Below are 19,770 nucleotides of genomic sequence, written 5' to 3'. Positions count from 1 at the left end.
TAATTGTATCTTGAAAATTAATAAAGCGTTAATTAAAAAAAAACACCACTGCAGAGCACAGGATGAGGTTATTTGGGGGACTTGCCTGATCTTTGATTGTCATGCCAGGATCGGCAGATTCAACACGCTCCAGGTTCTGTCTATTAGGGAGTGTCATCTGGTAGCACCCAGGAGCTGTGACTGGGTCATATGCCTGTTCTATGGGACAGCATCCCCCAGAGATCTGGAGGGATGACCCTGAGCCTGTTAAACTTTTATACGACCATTAAAGACCTGGTGTTCCCAGGTATTTCGGGCCAGGAGGTTAAGACAGCCCTGCTGGCTGATCTGTTTGGTCCTTATCTGATGAATATTTATCTATTTCATTACACTTAGATGCCACCTGACTCCAAAGTGACTCTATAGACCAGAAGTGGGATGGTTTTGGCATTTCTGTGCATGTTTATGTTCATCCTGTTGCTCCTGGCTGTTATTTATACTGGATTTTGTTTTGGCTTTTAATCCTGGTTTGCTGCCTAGAGTCACTGCATTGTGGGATGGGCAGCTGTATAAACTGTATAAGTAAGTAAGTAAGTAAATAAATAAATAAAGGTTCATCAGTGGATTAATATATTGTGGGACCATCTAAGCACTGTCGGTTAGGAAGGGACAGTTTTTACTCAAAATAATCTTGGTTATTTGGGGTTAGTGTCCTCTCCCAATCAGCCGCACCATGTGCCTGTTTCAACTGGGTCAAACGTGGGGCAGTTGCCCAGCCTAGTCTTGTCAGTCCTCCAAGGAAAAGAGTTGGAATGGCAGAGTGGCTGGAAAAACCAGGAATTCCGCTATGAACTCACTGCCAGGATCATGCCAATCTTGGAACACATCTCCCTAATGCTGATTGGCTGCGGGGATAACAAGGGCCATCTATCCCAGTTAAGCTGCTTTTACTCTCTTCTTCTGCAAGTAATTATGAGCAGCAATAACTCCAAATAGGGGAAAAAGCCACAACAAAGCCTCTCACTTCTCAGTGTGGCCAATATCCTGCACTCCCCATAAATTGAATAAATAAATAAATAAAACCATGTCCAAATGCATACATGGGGACGCTCCACACAGTGCTACTCGGGAGCATGGCTGGCATATCCAGTGCAAAGGGTGAGGAGGGTTCTGCCATCTGCAGCCCTCTTAGGGCTGCCTAAGCCTGCAGTCTGTCCCGGATGTTAGGGTTGTGCCCAGAATTATAGGGTGTCTTCCTCTTGCCCACTTTCTCCACCAGGTTGTGTTATGTCTCTCTTGTTGGGGAGACCATCTCTTCTGCAAGAGATTTTGCCCCATTAAGCTTGGTTCTCCTTGCAAGAAGGATGAGTGCATTTTCCTTTCCTTAAACCAGTGTTTCTCAACTTCGGGCACTTTAAGATGTGCGGACTTCAGTTCCCAGAATTCAGATGGGGAATTCTGGGAGTTGAAGTCCACACATCTTAAAGTGCCCAAGGTTGAGAAACACCGCCGTAAACCATTTTGGGGGTGGGGGAGACTGGCCTGAGAGATCGTAAGATGGGTGAGGAGTTTCTTGTCCCCAGTGCTCTGCTGGGGGAAGAGAATATTTTGGGCAGAAAGAAGGGGAAAGGAAGATGAACTGGGAACTGCTGGATGGGAGAACATCAGCAGAGAGCTGGGATTGTAAGGTTTTCTTTCAGTCTGCCTTTTGGAGCAGTAGGACAGACTGGTGGGGTTGAAATTGGCCCAGGCTGTGAGTTAAAAAAAGAAAAAGCTTATCTACATTAAAGCAAGTTTGTTTATTGTAAAAATAAACATGGTTTCCTCTTAACTCAACACATTCCTTTTTTTTTTTTTTTTACAAAGAAAGAGATTTGCATTTATTTAAAAAATTAACCCCCCCCCAATCACAATTTTATGCAAAATGTTCATTAAAGCAGTTTTTCAACTCCAGAGCAACAATTGGGATCGTTCACAAAAGCAATAAATCATGCTGATTTTATACAAGTTCAAAGGGTTCTTCTTACACCCCCTGCTTTTAACATGAGGAAATGTAATCATAGCATTAAAAAAAAAAGCCCCTTCCTTCTCAGGCGGTTCATTAAAGTGCTTATGAAAGAGAAAGGTTCAGTTGATTAAAAATTATAGTGCTTCCAAGGTAATCCTGTATAAAATGTAGGCAGTTATTCACACACACGCACGCACGCACACACACACATATACCTCTTTAACTAAAGCTAAATACAAAAGCGATTTTGGAAAAGGAAATTGCATCCGCTCTCTCTGTCCCCTGTATGCGCCTTCTAGGAGCTGTCCATATGTCATGGTGCTGAAATACATTGAAAAGCTGTAATAGTTGGAAAACCGGCTATTTATCTTTATTGAGGGCCCCCATAGATGAACACATACTGAGTTTCAGCTGCTGTGAAACTGTTGCTGAAAGCCAACAGTCCTTTTCTGCCCCTTCCCTTGGTTTTCTTTCATCCATTCGTCTATGGAAATTGCCTTCTCCTCTGCTTAGCCTGGTGAGTCAACCAGCTGGATGGACAGCCCTTGTGTCCATCAACACTCGTTTCTTTCCCATGCTACCTGTCATGGACAGGTGGTTTGTCTAACCTGAGCATTCCTGCAAAGTGCTTCAAAGAATTTTCACTCCCACCCAAAAAGCAGTGTCCCCTCCAGATCCCCCGGGATGCCGTTTAGAGTGTCCCAAAGGAAAGTCCCATTGTGTAAAACCCAAGTCCCTTGAGCTTCTCTTCTGCTCTAGCTTTCTGCTTCAAGTGGACCTTGCTATGCCTTTTCTTCTCGTCGCTCCTGGCGAACCGGCGGCCACAGTCATCGCAGGAGAAGGGCTTTTCCCCTGTGTGGGTCCTGATGTGGGTGGTCAGGTGGTCACTGCGACTAAAGTTCCTCAGGCAGATGCGACATTGGAAGGGCTTGTGCCCGGTGTGTATTCGGAGGTGTCTGTTGAGTTCATCTGATCTGGCAAAGCTCCTGACACAGTTTTCCACTGGGCAGGCAAATGCCTTCTCGTGGGATTTGGGGCAGAAGCATTTAGAGGAACATTTTCCTCGGCGGCTTTTCTTCTTTGGCCCTGCTGTGCTGCCAGGGGTTCTGCTGAGTGCTAAACTGTTGGCTGAGGAGCTTGGGACATGAGCTAAAAAGTCCGTCATGGAGACTGATGGTGGGGCATGGTTGCCAGGCACCTGGATACTGTTGGGGCTCATCAAGGTTGTGATGGCTTCAGGATGGGGTAAAGAAGCTTCAAATTCCTGGCTGAGCTGAGGTGAGAGTTTAGGGACCTTTGCATCCACAAAGTCATTGGGGAGTTGGCCATGGGTCAGGAATGCTTCAGCGTTGCACCCAAAATCCAAGCGGGGTCCAAAAGACCCTGAATGTTTAGAGAGATTGTTGAGTTCTGACTGGCAGCTTACAGTCAGCACGTTCTCGGTTTTTGAGGCCACTTGGGAAAACATGGTTTGGCTTGCCTCGATGGGATGGAAAGTCTCTGAAGGAGGACATTCGGCCGGCAGGTAATTATGAGATTGGCTGAGGTGCTCCCAGTGGGAACAGGAAGATTTGAACTTCTCCACAGGTGGGGAGATGGAGGACAGCTTAATGTCCTGCTTACTGTCCAAAAGCTTCTCATGAAAGAGACAGTGAGAAGAGCTCCTCACTTCAGGGGGCGCCTGGAACTGCTGAAGGCCATCAGGGGTCGAGAAGGAGGAATAACCTTGTTCAGCTAAAGAAGGCTGTATAGAGACATTCAGTTCAGGTTGGCAGGTGGAATAGAGGTCCAGGTGGTTCTGGAGGGCCTCCGGGACAGTATAGCTGGCCTCTGACTGCCTCTGGTGGGCTTCCAGAGCAGAGAAGGGAGACAGTCCTAGGATCCCGGACATCAGGTTGAAGAGGGATTCCTGGTCTTGGCATTGTTCGGTTTTGATAAAAAGGCTGCCCGTGTAACTGACCGGAGGAGAAGTTTCTCCAGAGAGGAAGTAGTAATCCACCGTTTCAGAGTTCATTGTAGCTCCCATCAAGTCACCTGGAAAATCAGAAGTATGAGAAGTTCAGTTTAAAAGAAACCCCTAGCTTTTCCAGCTAAAAGGGGTGGATTGATCTTCTGTGCCTCACAGCCTGAATCACAGTGACAGTATTGTTAGTACTAACCTAGATTTCTAGAGACTGGCCTAGGATAAGTCAGTTTCCCATGATCATTTGCAATAGTTTAGCTAACATGAGGATCATGAGTTTTCTTCATTTAGGCTGGTTTTGCACCTGAATCCGAGTGTTTGGCATGGGCTGCTGAGATATTTGACTGTAACAGTGGATATTCTTTTTTTTTTTTTTTTTTGTTATCACCATGGCAATCCTTTGGGATAGTCTGGATTCAAAAAATGGCCCAAGACTGCATGAAAGTAAAAATGAAGCAAGTCAGTGCTTCAGAGCACACACAAAGTGCCTCTCTTTGGTCAGTCACAAGTAAGGCTTACAAGTTTAAAATATTAAGAAGTAACATTATCTACAGTATAATAGATGCCCTCCCTTCCCATCAAGCACTGCCTAAGCTGGGAGATGAATGAGTTGCACTAGGGAAAAAACCTTCTTTGGATTTTGGACCAAAATGCAATTCTGCAGTGAGTCTAGCTTAATTATAAACAGATTTAACTGAACTTGAAGCTCATAGCTTCTCAAGCACAGATGGCAAATGGACTTCCTTGAGGGGTCATTGTATTAATAATGGCTTCAACCACTGTCCTGGGAACAAGGTCAGGAGGATAGTGGACAGATCACCCTCCCTGAAATCATATCTCCAAATTACAAAGGAAGTTATTGAAATGGAGCAGATGCAGGGTGGGGGTGGGGGGTAAAAGTGTGTCCTCGCTTGGAAGTTTGGGAAAGACGCACCCAGAATCTCATGAATTTACAGCATGGGTTGAGCCAGATGACATCTTGGGAGCCCTTCTGATTCTACTTTAAGCATCTTCATTGCCTCCCACTCCAAACACACAGCTCTGAGCCCACCTCATGCTTTCTTGGCAGTGGTGGTCACCTACTCACCTCCCAGAAACAACCCTTTTAAAATAATTAATGGACTATTGGAACAGCCTTGCATGAATATTAGCAGTTGAAAAATACTACATTAGCTTGGGGTATTCAGACACTGAATCCTGATATCTGGTGCTTGCAAAAGTGGTGCTTCGGTCATCTAGAACATAGACGGGCAAGCTGGGACCACAGCAGGGTGTGTGCCCAAGCTTTCCTTTCGGTGTGTGGCCTCCAGGGAGCCCCCCAGTCCCAGCTGCTGAAAACCGGTGGCATAGATTCCTGCCATTTTGAGATAGGCATCACTCAAAAACACCACTGAGCCCTTAAGAAAATAAATAACTCCCACGCACACAGTCCCCACTTCTGCCCGTGGCATCATCTCCTGGCTTTCTACCCTTTGGCCCTCTCCCCCAGATGGTGAAAGGCACCCCAAGCCCCCAAAGGTTGCCCACCTCTGGCCTAGAGGAAGGACCTTGGCCAGCGAGGAAGCCGCGATTCTGAACCTCAGCCCGAGCATCCAGGACGGGATCATCCAGAAGTAGGCGCGGAGCCTGGTCACCCCGTCCTTACCTGCAAAATATTCCGGGGCTTCCTCCCGCGAGGGCTGGTTCAGGAGCGGAGGCTGCTGTCCTTGGTCGGGGAACTGGCCATCTTCGGGTCTCGGCGTTTCCTGGTGGGAGAAATCCATGAGGTTCAACATGTCCCGATTGAAGACGAGGAAGAAGAAGAAGAGGAGGAGGAGGAGGGAGGCAGGTGGGTGGAAGAAGCCCCCTCCGCTGCAGAGCTCCAGCGCTGGGCTGAGACGGTCTCCTCCCGGGGTGCACGTGGTGAAGGGGAACCTCGTCGTCCCCACCCGGGGCTTGTTTCGCCTTGCCGGCCCGCCAGCCGGCCTGCCCGCCTGCCCGGCTGCCGGCCTCACCTGGGCTGGCTGGGCTCCGCAGGTGCTTCGCTGCCTCCTGTTGTTTGAAAGCAAAGAGTCCAGGAGCTGCAGGGCCGCTTTTTATATCTGCCTCGGATCTTCCGCTGCAACCCGGCGCTTCCATTTCTGGAGTTCCCAACCAGGCTGCTGTGACGTAAATGCCCATATATGGACTCAGGATGCAGGTCAGGGAGACCCAATAAGGAAATCTCTCCTGGTGACGTTTCCTCTCTCCTCCCCAGCATCTTTTTTGGCACCTCTCTTTACCATCTCACCCTCTTTTTTTTCCAACAATAATTAATCTTTCTCAGTAAAAAAAAAAATAAATCCTGGGAAATGCTGAGCATCAGGAAGTTGCAGGCTGGAGGAGATTCTCTCCCCCCCCCCCCCCATCCCACAAACCTGAGAAACCAGCAGCAACCCACACTTCCCCTACATTTAGCTTCTGGACTGTTGCAAGAGAAGGACAGACTTTGTGGCCCAAAGGGCTCCAACTGGACCCCTCTTCCCCACTGGCAGTTGCTGGGCTGTGGATGCCCCTGGGAGAGAGGCAGTATTTGGGTCACTGGGACAGGAAAGTTTTGGATAAAGGAGGTGGGGTGTGTGTGTGTGAGGGAACAGGAGAAGTGGACCATGTCGCTCTCTCCTTAAAGGCAGATGAGTCATCAGGCATTTTAATGGATGTCTGTCGCACTTTTGTGCCAAGGGAGGGGAAGAAAACTGCTATTTTGCCATTCCTCTGTCTCTGTGGATTTCTCATGATCACCTTCCCCTTCCTTGAAGTGATGGTTGATAATGTGAGCTTTGGAATTGTTTGGGCAAGGGGCGGGTGGGAAACTGGTGGTCTTCCAGTGCTGGAAGAGAATATCAATGCCCCACAGCAAATTATGGACTGTCTGTCTCTCTTCCTCTCTCTCTCTCCAGCCCCACCTTCAGCTGACCCCAACCAGACAAGCGGCATCCAGAAACAGAGTGTTAATGCAAACTAGACAGTGGCTGTGGAGCAAGTAGCGGCAGAAGGTTCGAGGAAGTGAGCCACATTTGCATTCTGGAGGGCAGGGAGTCTGGAATCACTGGACAAGCAGACCTAATGGCAACTTCTTTTAAGCCTGTCCCATTGTCTGATGACAGGTATTTTAAACAACATGCACCATCCATATCAAGAAGCAGGAGCAATCTCACGATTCCTTCTCAGATGCTTGTTTTCAGTTCTGGATCTTAGAGTCCACCCGAGGCATTCATAAAAGTAAGCCTGGACATGTACTGGGTGCTTTCTCCTTATTGCTGAATCAAGGTGACCAACCCACACATTTGGGGAAAGAAAGAAGAGGTGCTTAACGATAGGCCTGGCAAGCGTCCATATACCCCAGGTTTGGCATGTCCATGCATGAACACAGACGTGTTTATATGCATGACCGTCTTGAATATTATGCAAGAAGACATTTGTGTATTTCTGGTGCTTAGATAACCATTTCCTGTAAAAGGAATATGGGTATGCAGAATTCATACAGATGTATAGATGGGTGACTGTTCCTGCCATTGTGGGAAACGCTGGGTTGCATTCTAAGAAGAATTGGGGTGCAACGCTCCAAAAGACAAGAAAACCGGCTCTAGATTTCTCTTTCTCCTAAGCCTAACCAGATGCAGAACAAGAACACAGTAGTCCCCCCCACACACACACACACACCTGCCCCATGTTCTGCAGAAACTGGCACTGAGAAGCAGATACAGCTTAGTCATTAAGAGCCTTATCTAGAAACGAAAGCATATGTGCAAAGTATATGTACTGTAAAATTGCAAGGATGTTGTGACTAGAATAAAGACACACACACACACACACCAGTTACGTTCTCATACAGTATATGCCTCCTGCATATCCTTCCTGGGCAGGCATGAGCCCTATGTTCAGACATCTGACCATACAAAGTAAACACATGTGCATTTCCCAAACATGCAATTATTCACATCATTCATGCATATCATTCTGTGAGTGGACAAATTAGTTTACAAGTATATATCCCATTGCAAATACCTTGCTTATAATAATGCATAAAAATAGGTATTTTTGAATGTCACTCGAACACCCTTGCATGGATGTAATAAACAAGCCTCACTGGATATATGGAGGTATTCAACATGTAAGTACACAGCCTGGTTCATGTATGCCTGAGTGAAAATCCACATGCACCATGCAGTGTCCAATGGATCTTCCCATGCAGGTATGTCTGGAGGGAAAAGTACCACACCTATGCTAGTTACCCATACCCTGCATTTCATTAAAGCTTACATGTATCACTGTATCACTGATATGTATGCTTATAGACTCACCTATGCGAGGAAAAAATATATGTGTTACATACATGGGCCCCATACACAGATATATTTGCACCCCCAGTTTGCAAATCTGGCAGCTTTCCTTGTATGTTTTGAACAACCAGAACCTTGCATAATGAAGCTAACCTATCCCAGGGCCAGGAGCCCAGCAGAACCATGATGAGGACTTAGAAGGTCCAGGTAACTCCAATTCAGGGGAGGCCCTCCTGATCGCTCTTAACCTTTCCTGTCATGAAGCTACAGTCCTCACATCCTCTGGAAGGCTGGGACAGCCAGGTAAACAAACTGATGGATCATCAAACGAATCAGCCCAGAGTTCTCACTCGAGGCCCGAAAGACCAGGCTCAAATCATCCTGCTTCGGACACAGTATGCAGAGACCGAGCTCTCTGGAGGAGGCTCTGATGCTGGGAAAGGTGGAAGGAAAGAGAAGGGGAGGACGGCCAGCACCGAGGCGGGTGGACTCAGTCACGGTGGCGTTGAGTGCAGAGTTGGAAGGACCTGAAGGACCAGGTTAGGGAGAGATCGTCATGGAGAAATTCTACCTATGTGGTCGCTAGCCGTCGAAAACGACTCAATGGCACATAGTCAATCAATCAATCAGTCAGTCAATTCTGCAGATACCCATGCAAAAGTCCAGTGCCTACACTTTGCAGAGGTGGAGTTAAGGTCTCGGCTGAGCTCTGGAAGCCCTTGCAGAAAACACAGCAGCAGCTTTTCCGCCAAGGCTGTGAGTTTTGCCTTGTGCTGAGCTCTAGGCCAGTAACGTGGAAATGCCTGAGGGGTTGAGCTGGCCACTCCTATCCTATCCACCCTATCCTGTCTGGGCTCAGAAGCTAAACTCTGACTGGTGCCTGGATGGGAAATGCCAGCACTACGGGCTAGACTGGATGTCAGCAAGGGATCCAGGACGGAGTGGCAAGGCGCTTCTGTCCTGCTGCCAAGACACCCATGTGGCCAAGTTGACCTCAGTTCCGGCAACTACCTTTATCTTTAGAGGTTTCCTTGAGGTCCTGAGCCCAGACCGTTCATATTCATCAAGCCAGCTTTCCTTGACTTGGTGATCTCCAGTATGTTAGAACTGCAGCAGAAATGGGATGTAATCCAGTCACAACTAGACAGCATCAGTATGGGGAAGCCGGCCAAAATCAATTCCTTCCATCCTTCTGGCATCCCATGTCTAAGTAGTAGTAGTAATAACAACAACAACAACAACAACAATTGTTATCTATTTGATCATGTCCGATTCTCAGAGGCTGCCTGGACAAATCCCTGCAGTTTTCTTGGCAAGGTTTTTCAGAAGTGGTTTGCCATTGCCTCCTTCCTGGGGTTGAGAGAGACTGGCCCAAGGTCACCTAGCTGGCTCCATGCCAAAGGGGGGGACTAGAACTCACAATCTCCCAGATTCTAGCCTGGTGCCTTAACCACTATGCCAAACTGGCTCTTGTGTAAATTATAAACCTCACTAAATAAGCTGAGTGAATTCCCATGCCTGTAATGGTCCTGTTGTTTGTGCAGGGCTGCAGCCTGGTGTTTTAGGTGCAGGACGACAGCAACTTTCTCCAGGCCACCCATCTGCCCTTCAGCTACTACATCTCAGCCAATGCAGCTAACTAATTTGTGTTGCATTCTGGAGAGATGCAGTTTCCAGCCCCTGTCAGGAGCTGACTGAAGCAAAGCAGCTTTTCCTTACACAGCAGAACAGGGCTTAATTACTTTAGGGGAAACAAATGTCAAGGCAGGTTTACACCTCCTCACGCTCGTTGTGCTATTTACACCCAGAATGCACCAGATCTCATCCAACCAGGATCTTCTAGAAGCACCAGGTGATTTTATCTGCTTCCTGTTTGCCCCCCCCCTCCCTTGTTGCTTTTCTGCTTCTGTGCTTTGGGTTGCATTAGGCAGAGACAGCCTTGAGACGGTTAAGGGTGCGTCTCAATTCTTTGCCATTTTGACCCATAGAGACCCCTTCAGAAGCTGTTGCATAACGTGCACTTGCTCTCCTGCACGAGAAAGGATTTCTGCAGATGTTCTGACATTTGAAAATAGGTCAGTAGCAATGGATGAAAAAGGCACACTTGAAAGGCTTACCTATTTGGGGTTCTTCTAGACCCCTTAGTTCTAGATAGGTGGGAACTGGGTTTAGCCGTGTGGGTGACAAGAGAAAGATTTTCCCAAAGGCACTTACTCAGAGGAGTACTTTTCCTTTATTGCTGTTCCTTTAAAGCTCAAGAAATCTGTGCATGTTTTGAAAATGATTTGGAATAGACGCTTTGGACCATCTGTGAACATAGCACCCCTCCACTATTTATTAAAGGATCCTACTTTTTTTTTCTGGTTCTCAAGAGAGCCTGAGTGAAAAAGGAACTGCTTTAATACTCATATTAATCTTAATGAACTGACCTTGAAACCCTCTTCCCCTTCTCCAAGATGTCAAGAAAATAAACGTTCAGATGAAACTGAAAGGGAAACTCGGACTGGTGTTGTCCCAAATGGGTTTTGGTACAAATTTCTGAACAGCCATGAGGACCAGAAAAAATTAACCAAACAGGAGATTGAGAATCTGGATGCTCTTCTAAGGGTGCACTTGTACTTAGTTGCATCCTGACTAAGTGTAATCTAATCTGATATCTTTAAATGTTTCAGCCTAGAACAACCAGGCAAGAAATTCTGTATGACAGTGTATTTAGGCTGATTGAAAGACAGCAGCATAAGAGTCAGTTTGTCATAAGCTGTACAGTTTGTCAGAATAATAAATAATCCCATTAATTAATGCACTGTGTATCAGTATATTAATGTCAGGTTTGGACTGGCCAAACTTTGATGGACTGGTCAAGCCTTGTTAGAAATATAACAATGTCTGGGAACTGAATTGAAAGGGATGTAGAACTGACACTGGAGATAGGAAAGGAAAGAGTGAGCTATTAAGGGGAGAATTTTAGAAATGATTCCTCTGTCCAGAAAAAAAGGAAAGGGTGAGAAAGAAACTCAAGATAATCCTGCCTTGGTTTTGTTTAGTATAAGATGAGACAGAGAGAAACTTGAAGAGATTTTCAAGATTCTATTATTATACCCCCAAACCTGGAATCCTTGCTGTGCCCGTTTCTTGACCTGGCCTACCTCGAAGAGCTGATACTATAATCCTTTGGACTCATCATCCATCACCCCAAACGAGGTATTATGCACCATGTGGGTCTCACTTCCGTTCTTCCAGAACTCAAACCTAACCTGGCCCAGCTAGACTTTAGCCTGGGTGTGTGAAGGAGTGGAACTTTTAGATCAGAAAGTAACAATGAAAGCTTTTAACTTGCCTTTATGTAATGAAATTCTCTGAGCTTAGGTTCAGGATGGCCATTTGCAAAATATTGCAGAACCAAAACAGAGGTACATTTCTAATCTATCTCTGGATTAGTTAGAAAGAGGATCGAAGAGGATCCGCCTTGATGTTCTTATAGGTAAATGGAGGCTAGAACATATATATCTGGTTATACAGTATATCTATTTTCCAAGGTTCTGTAATCTACCCCCTTTCTCCTCGCTATAAATCTGATGGAGAATCTTGCCTTCTTGATTGTGAGGGGTCTTTCAGGGGCTGACAATTGCGTGTGTGTGTGTGTTTTAATCTGAGCTTGTGGCTAAAAAAGAACCAGTAGCACCAGAGTTATGCCCTGGTCCTCCAAGTGATGAGACTGCCTGCCTTCCCCATTCAACAATGTTTGTATTAGAGGGGAACATCTCATTGGCCCTCAAAAGTCACCTGACCTCCCAGATGAAGATGAACATGCAATGTTGTGTGAATGGCCCAGATGGAGCTACCATAATTCCAGCTCTGCATGGTGTAAGGAGACCCACATTCAAGTTTCCACTCTGCTGCATGCCTTGTTTTGATGCCATGTTTTGCTTTTAGGAGAAAAAGCAGGCTGTAAATGCAATGAACAAATATGCCTCCCCTATAACAGCAGTGCCACTGGGGCCAGGATCAGCAACTTCTTCATCCTTGAGCTTTCTCTTCTTCCTAAAGCATGGCATGTTCTCACTCATTTGTTCTGGAGGGCCTATACCGCCCTCCTGCTCACCTCAGTTTGCAGAGGGTTTGTGTCTGGATTGCATAGCTTTCATCTTCCATTAAAGAAACCCAACATAAGAAGCTAGGCCAGAATGTAGAGTGTCAAGAGTTATGAAGCAGTTGCAAGGACTTTGGGTCCAGGTGAATCACGCAAGACACCTCGGTGGTTGCTCGGTGTTAAGCCCAGCATGGCTTGTGCATCATTCACTTGGAGCTTGCAAGCATGCATTTTTTAGCACCTCTGTTAGGGCTAGAGATGATGAGGATGCAGTTGAGGGGAGAATGAAAAGGCCTCCTAGCTGCCCTAGACATTAGGGCAGAAAGCAAACCTCCCCAGATCAATGGATAGCTGATTGGAAACGTATCAACCATTTACCAGGGATAGGAAAACACAGGGCCTCCAGGTGTTGCTGAATGGCAGTTTCTAGGAGGTGACACAGAACTGCCAGTGAGGAAGGATGCTGGGAGTTGTAGTTCAGGGCTCTGTAGAGGACCATAGGCTCCCCACCCATTGAGAAGTAGGTGTTCTACTATTTAAAGGGGACACACCCTATTTTCAAGGCTGTGTTGAGGCTGATAGATCCTGCTGCCTTAGATGCCCGTGTGACAGGAGAGGGGCACGCTGAGCAAGGAGAGGGGCATTTCCTGGCAGAACTGTCAGTAAGTGGGAAAATGATAAGACCACAACAACTTACAAAAGCAGGGGATGCTTAAAACATGAAAATTTGAGGCTAGATCCTTGGCCAGATCTGTTGGATGGGTCACGAGTTGAGAACCTTTCATCTCTGCTTCTGGACTCTGGCCTTTCCAGAGGTGATCTCTCATTCAGCTTTTCAAAATAAACCCTAAATGCATTATTTCTGTTTCTTCCCACTGGTTCTAAGCACTAGCCATTCCTCCCATATGGGCTTGCACCCCCATACTCACGTGCTTGTACACACGCTTTTAAAAAAAAGGAGAGCTCAGAATGCTGGGATTCCATGACAGCCACCACATGTTGCATTTGGAGGCCACGGGGCACTTTGTGGGATGCAGCAACTTCTTTGCACGCCTCTGAAGCCTTCTGGGCCTGGGATGATGGACTTCCATTGTTCTGGTCAAGGCAATCCATCCTGAGAGGTGAACCCCTTGTCCAGCAAAGGAGCATCCCCCTTATTTGTTTTGTAAGTCTTTGACCCCCACCCAAATCGAAGATCAAAGTCGGTGATGGAAAGGCAAATGGAGGTTTCAGAATTGCTTTGCTGCTGGGAAACTCACCAGAACAACCAAGACGTGGCTTTTCATCTGAGGGTGGAGCTGCCCCCTCAAGGCAACTGCCCAACTGACCCGGCTTTGGCTTTCCTTTCAGGAAAAATTCTAGAATGTGCATCCTATGAGTTCCTATAGCAACTGGCCTGGGGCCACCAACCTGACACATTCTGGCACATGTTCTTTCACAGCTTCTCAACATCCCCAGCACAGTCATGACTTTGGGGAGAAAATAAACAAGACAGAGATAAATAAAGGCAGGGTGGATCCTCTTCCTTTCTGGCTGGTCAGCAGCAGACGCAGCCTGGGTCTGCAGGATGCTGGAGATGGACTTCCTTGTGATGCTCCATCCCTTCACAGGAGTGAAAATCTGAAGGGGCTTAAGCTGAAGAAACATCTAGGAGGGCCAGTGAGTTGGACAGGCAGGGATTGCTCCTCAAGAAAGCCACTTTGGTGTAGGGGAGAAGGTGCTGGACAAGGCCAGTTCTGGTTCTTCAAGAGGTGTGAAAGCTGGCTGGGTGACTTTGGCCCGCCCCTTCCTCTCTTGGCCCAGCCCACCTCCCAGGGTTGTTGCTGTGGGGAAAAGAGGAGGCAAGAGCATTATCTACACCAACCTGAGTTGTACAAATAAATGTGGGATAGAAATCTAAAAAGGAATGAATCATGGTAGGTCAGGTGGTGTAGCCCTGACAGGAGCTTGCTTGCAATTTGAGGTCTATCTAGAGCAGCAGTCCTCAGCCTTGGGAACTTTAAGATGTGTGGACTTCAACTCCCAGAATTCTCCAGGAGTTGAAGTCTACACATCTTAAAGTTCCCAGGGTTGAGGAACTCGGATCAAGAGTTCTGCTCTACTTCATTCTCCTGTCTGCTTTCTTGAAGTTGGCTTGTTGGGGGTGGAAAGGAAGAAGATGGAAGCTGCTGTAGGAAAATATGGAGGGGTAGATATGAGTGATGGCTGAATCCCATCCCTGCTCAAACCCAATGAAGGAGGAAGGGCCGTTGAAAATATTGGGGGGCTTTGCACAACCTGGTTCTTAACCAGGTCAGTTTAAAAGGTAGTGGTGCAACGTTCACACAAGGAGCTGAATATGCTGCACCAGTCTAACCCATTAGCTTAGGTTGCGCTTGCATGCCATGTGTGGATGCAGAGAATCCAGTCTTGTGCGAACACAGCTGTTGTAGATGTGGAAAGGATGTGGATCCATTAAATTAAAGGATCCATTAAATCGATCTGCTGGCAGAACAAATAGTCTCCATGTGGCAGGACATTTCCGAGTTTCAGGGCTTTAACTGAAAAGATTGACATGAAAAATAGCCCTAAAAGCATGCATGGAAAATGATCAGGCAGATGGTTTTTCCCTCCTTTTCCTGCAGCTGGCTTACTCACCTACTTGATTCATTGACACAATTATTTGCACCCTGCCTGGGTGCTGAGGGGCTCAAAAAAGTCAAGATGGTGGCCACTTGATCAAAGCCCCTTGCTTTTTAATGTGCATCGCATGGCCCACTCAGGGCCACCATCTTGACTTTTTTGACATTCCCTCCAGCCCAAGACAGCAACCTACAGTAGAAGAACAATAGTCAATAAAGTACGTATTAAATTCCACTTCTGCTCTGCCTCCGAAGCTGGGTTTTGCTCCCCGAAGGCAGATAATGAGCAGGTTTATTTATTTAAATTATTTAGTTTGTATGCTGCCTGACTCCCCGTGACTGTGGGTGGTCACGAAGTGAACACCAGGATCATCTGGTGAAGCTGAACAGTGGGGGATTGAAGGCAGTTTATGGAACTCACTGCCACAAGATGTAGAAAAGGTCACCAACTTGGATGGCCAGGGAAGAGGATTTAACCCAAACCAGGGACCAAATTAGACCAAGTTTTATTCAGTTTTCTACAAGATGCATTGGGGTGGCAACGACCGACAGGAAGCTCTGGCATGGGCTGGTCCATGATGTCACGAAGAGTCGGAAGCGACTGAACGAATAAACAACAAACAAGATGCATGCATGATGGAAAACTGTGTTGAGAAACACTTTTCAGTGAAAGGAGCATTGAAAAAAGCATTATGAGGGAAAATGTCTTGCCCCAAATGCATAGGGTTGACCTGAATTTTAAAATTTCAAACCAGTGTAGTACTGAGATGAATCAAATTTAAACCTAAAATGATGATTAAAAACCAGAAATTTAGATTAACGAGTTTCTTGCCTTTTCCTCCTTTGGCCCTCATGAAAAATCAGATTTTGGCTCTCCGATGATCAAATAGTCTCTCTCTTTAGACTTCAATGGCTACTCCTCAGTGACCAGGCGGGGGTCTTCCTCTATCTCCAACCCTCAGTGTCTCCTTCTCTTTATTTTATTGTAGCCTCCAGCAAACCAAGAGCAAGGAAATGAATCAAGATCATTCCTAATTGGTGGGAGCTGCTCTGTGTGGTGACACTTTGTTCGGTTGGTAGCTTGCCCTAAAAATTGTCCTTTGAAACGTCGGCCTCTAGAGCTGAGCTGGCGTTAGCTGTAAGCGGCAGGGAGGTGTGTGTGTCTCACAGCAGAGGGATGATGAGGGATCTCTTCGGGAAGAACATCATCTTTTCGAATCTCAGGCCCCCAAAGTTGGAAAAGTCCCTTCAGACCATCTAGTCCAGAGTTTCTCAGCCTCGGGAACTGGCTGAGGCATTCTGGGAGTTGAGGTCCACACATCTTAAAGTTGCCAAGATTGAGAAACACTGATCTAGTCCAGCCCACTGCTTAGTTTAGCAATCCAGATTAAAGCCTCCCCAAGAAATGGCTGTCCAGCCTCTCCCTGAGCGTTCCCAACCTCTTAGGGTTGCTTATTCAGCTGTTGAACGGCTCTTGCTGTTAGGAAGTTTTTTCACAATCCACTTTCAATCCATTACGGGTAGTCCTCACTTAATGACCATTCATTTAGTGATGGTTCAGACTTACGATGGTGCTGGAAAAACCGGCTTACAACCGGTGCTCACACTTAACAACCATTGCAAGGTCCCCACGGTTACATGATCATGATTTGGGCACTTGGCAACCAGTTCGCATTTATGACCATCACAGCATCCCACGGTCATGTGATCACCATTTTCTACCTTACTGGCTGGCTTCTGGCAAGCAAAATCAATGGGGAACCATGTGATTTGCTTAACAACCACGTGGCTTGCTTAACGACCATGGTGATTCACTTAATGACTGCCACAAAAAGGTTGTAAAATCGGGTCAGATTCACTTAATGACAGCTTCACTTAGCAATCAAAATTCTGGTCTTGATTGTGGTCATTAAGCGAGGACTATTTGTATTCCATGTCCTGCACTCTAAAGAACAAGTCCAGATCTTCTTCCATGTGACCTTGTTCCAGGTAGAATACCATCGCATCCTCCCCTCCACTGCCCCCATTTCTCAAGGCTACACATACTGCGTCTTTCAATCTTGTGTCATCAGAATGAGTTTCTAATCACCTGAATGACCTCATGGACCTTCTCTGGACCTTCTCAATCTCTCCGAATCCCTCTTGTGGAGTGGTATCCAGAAAACTAGATACAGGTCTAGAAAAAGGGTCTGATCTCAACATCTTGCATCGCTAAGTTGCCTCTTGGCTGTTATATTTGATGCTGCTTTCCAGACAGGCTGCAGGCTCGCAAACTGGCTTGCATCAATTAAATGGAGGGGGAATGGAGGGGAGAGAGAAACAGACAGACAGACAGACGTGGGTTCTGCCCATCAGAAGAAACAGAACAAAGGCCAGGCACCAGACCAGAAAGGAAGGCAAAGGGAAAAGGCCAAAGAAGGGAGAGACAAGATCTTCAGAACTAAACAGCGAACCAGAAGGTGACACTTTCATCCAGCACAGCTTCAGCTGAGCAGCTTTGACCAGGGGCCTTGCTTGCCAGAGGTTCTCGGACAGACATGGCAATAGATTTTTTTTAAATGGGAGAAATGGCCCCCCCTGCAAGGACTTCTTTTCTGTTCAAACCTGGGTGAGATTAAGCATGCTTCCCCTTGGTGCTCTTCCAGGGAAGTGAGGCAATATGGCCACCAAATGGCCCCTTAGTTCTATGACCTACAGGTAGACCAGGCAGGAAACACGGCCAGATGAGCTAATACTACTTTATTGTAAGGCTACATTAACAGAATCTTGCAAGTCTGAAAGTACAGATCTCCCGCCGTCTCCTTTACAGCCTGAGAAAGTAGAGAGGGTCCCTGCTGAGCTTCTTGCCCCTCCCACTATGCAGCTGTGGGCTGTGCCCTCTCTTATCTGACCATTCCCTAGGCAGCATCTCTTCGTCCCGTGCTGGCTGGGGAATTCTGGGAGTTGAAGTCCACATACTGTATCTTAAAGTGGCTAAGGTTGAGAGACTGATCTAGCCCAAACGTTTGCAGTGTGCAGGAAAACCTATTAAATCATCCGTGAGAGACGGCTGATCACATTAAGGGTCAGATTGCAAGCATAAGGAAAATCATTAACCTGATGATCTCTTTGGGCATCTGCGTCCAAGCTGGTTTCCTCCAGATGCGTCGGAATGAGAATCTTGAATTCCTCTTGGGATCTTGCAAAATATGGAATAGGGTCATAACGATAATTTGTTCAATTTATAAAGTTGCCTAATCGAACACCATAAAGGGTCATACAGCGGGTTAAACACAGAATAAAACAAGATGGGAACAAATGGAATCCAGTAATGTTGTATTCTTGCATTCTACTTTTTATTGGCTTATTCTTTCAAACGAAGGTCTGCTGGTCTACCTGGGAAGGAAAATCTTTTGAAAAAGCAGACAAAAATTTGGAAGAAAAGTGCAGGGGCTCCTAATGTAATTGGCATGGCGAGACAGGGAAGAATTTACTCCATCATGTAAGTTCCACGTTCCTGCTGATGCATCAGCCCCCCCTGCTTCACAGACTTAGGGAATTATGCAAAATGTTCCTTTTTTCAAAAGCCTTAGTAAATACCATTAGTTTTTTCCCCCTGTCATGTACTTAACACTTTTAGGTGGTTTATTAACAATAAATGGGAGGCATGACTAAAAACCGTGGGGCCAATGTCTGCACTTACCTGCCCAGTCTTGGCTGAGTCACAATGGTGTCATAGGATGCTCTCAATGATTCTTATTATTCAGAGTGAAGATGACAGTTACAGAATGTTGACAAATAGTACCATTGCCATGAGAGAACTACAAAGATCCGTTTGAAGCGGAGAAATACATCAAACAGGGAGCATAAGAAGCTGAGGAGAGAAGCAGCAGACTGGAAAACTTTTATGATTTGAATTGGAACATGTGTGGGGAAGCTGTGGGTCAGGACGTATGAGCAAAACAGTTTTTTTTTTTTTGAAGTGGATAGCTTACTGAATTTCACAGCCTGAATTTCACAAACTGAACTAAACAGCCAAATTTCAGAGTTGTAGGTCTCTAGTAAATAAGAGATATGGGTATATTTAAGCCAGCTAGAGGCTACCCCGCTCCCAGTGACTCTGGGCGTCTTACAAATTAAAAAAGTAAGAACCAGGGAAGTAAAAAGATTCATCAAATCGGCTAGGATGTTGTTGTAAATTGCATTAGTTACGGAGCAGAGTGTTGCTACTCTAGTATCAGGCAACAGTAGAAGGTGGTGAATGGGGCTACACCAAAATCTTACAGTACTTAAGATTAAGAGCCCATTGGAGCCATGCTGGCTGGGGAATTCTGGGAGCTGAAGTCCACACCTCTTCAAGTGGCCAAGGTTGAGAAACGCTGCCCTAATCCCTTAGCAGGGGTCTTCTCATTCACGTGTCCTCCATTTTCACCCACCCTACCAGTTTCCCATTGTTTCTTTTCCAACAGGCTCTTAATTCGGAAATTACAGAGTTTGGCTCAGCCTTCTTGGCCTATTTCAGGAGTGGGTAAATTCCTCCTTATCAATAAGGGGGTTGAACTACAAAACCTGCAGGATCTCTTCCAGCCCTAGGATTCTATGAACTGACAATGCAGTACAGGTAGTCCTCGCTTAACAACCATTCATTTAGTGACAGTTTGGACTTATGACGGTGCTGGAAAAACTGACTTATGACCGGTCCTCACACTTATGACCATTGCAGCATCCCTATAGTCACATGATCACAATTTGGACACTTGGCAACTGATTCTCATTTATGACTGTCACAGTGTCTTACGGTCACACGATCACCATTTTCAACCTTCCCT

The 19,770-nt window shown here is 46.4% G+C and overlaps 1 protein-coding gene across 1 annotated transcript; it reads right to left on the bottom strand.

Moving 5' to 3' along the window:
- Window positions 1-2,678: 2,678 nt before the first annotated feature.
- Window positions 2,679-4,013, bottom strand: EGR4 (early growth response 4). Its single transcript, XM_063309708.1, has one exon. It carries the CDS (start codon window positions 4,011-4,013, stop codon window positions 2,679-2,681), a length of 1,335 nt encoding a protein of 444 aa, XP_063165778.1.
- Between the last annotated feature and the right edge of the window lie 15,757 nt (window positions 4,014-19,770).

The sequence above is a fragment of the Candoia aspera genome, chromosome 8 (genome assembly GCF_035149785.1).
Source record: "Candoia aspera isolate rCanAsp1 chromosome 8, rCanAsp1.hap2, whole genome shotgun sequence".
NCBI lineage: Eukaryota > Metazoa > Chordata > Lepidosauria > Squamata > Boidae > Candoia > Candoia aspera.
Note: the sequence above shows the minus strand (reverse complement) of the source record. Positions and strands in the feature narration are given on the sequence as shown.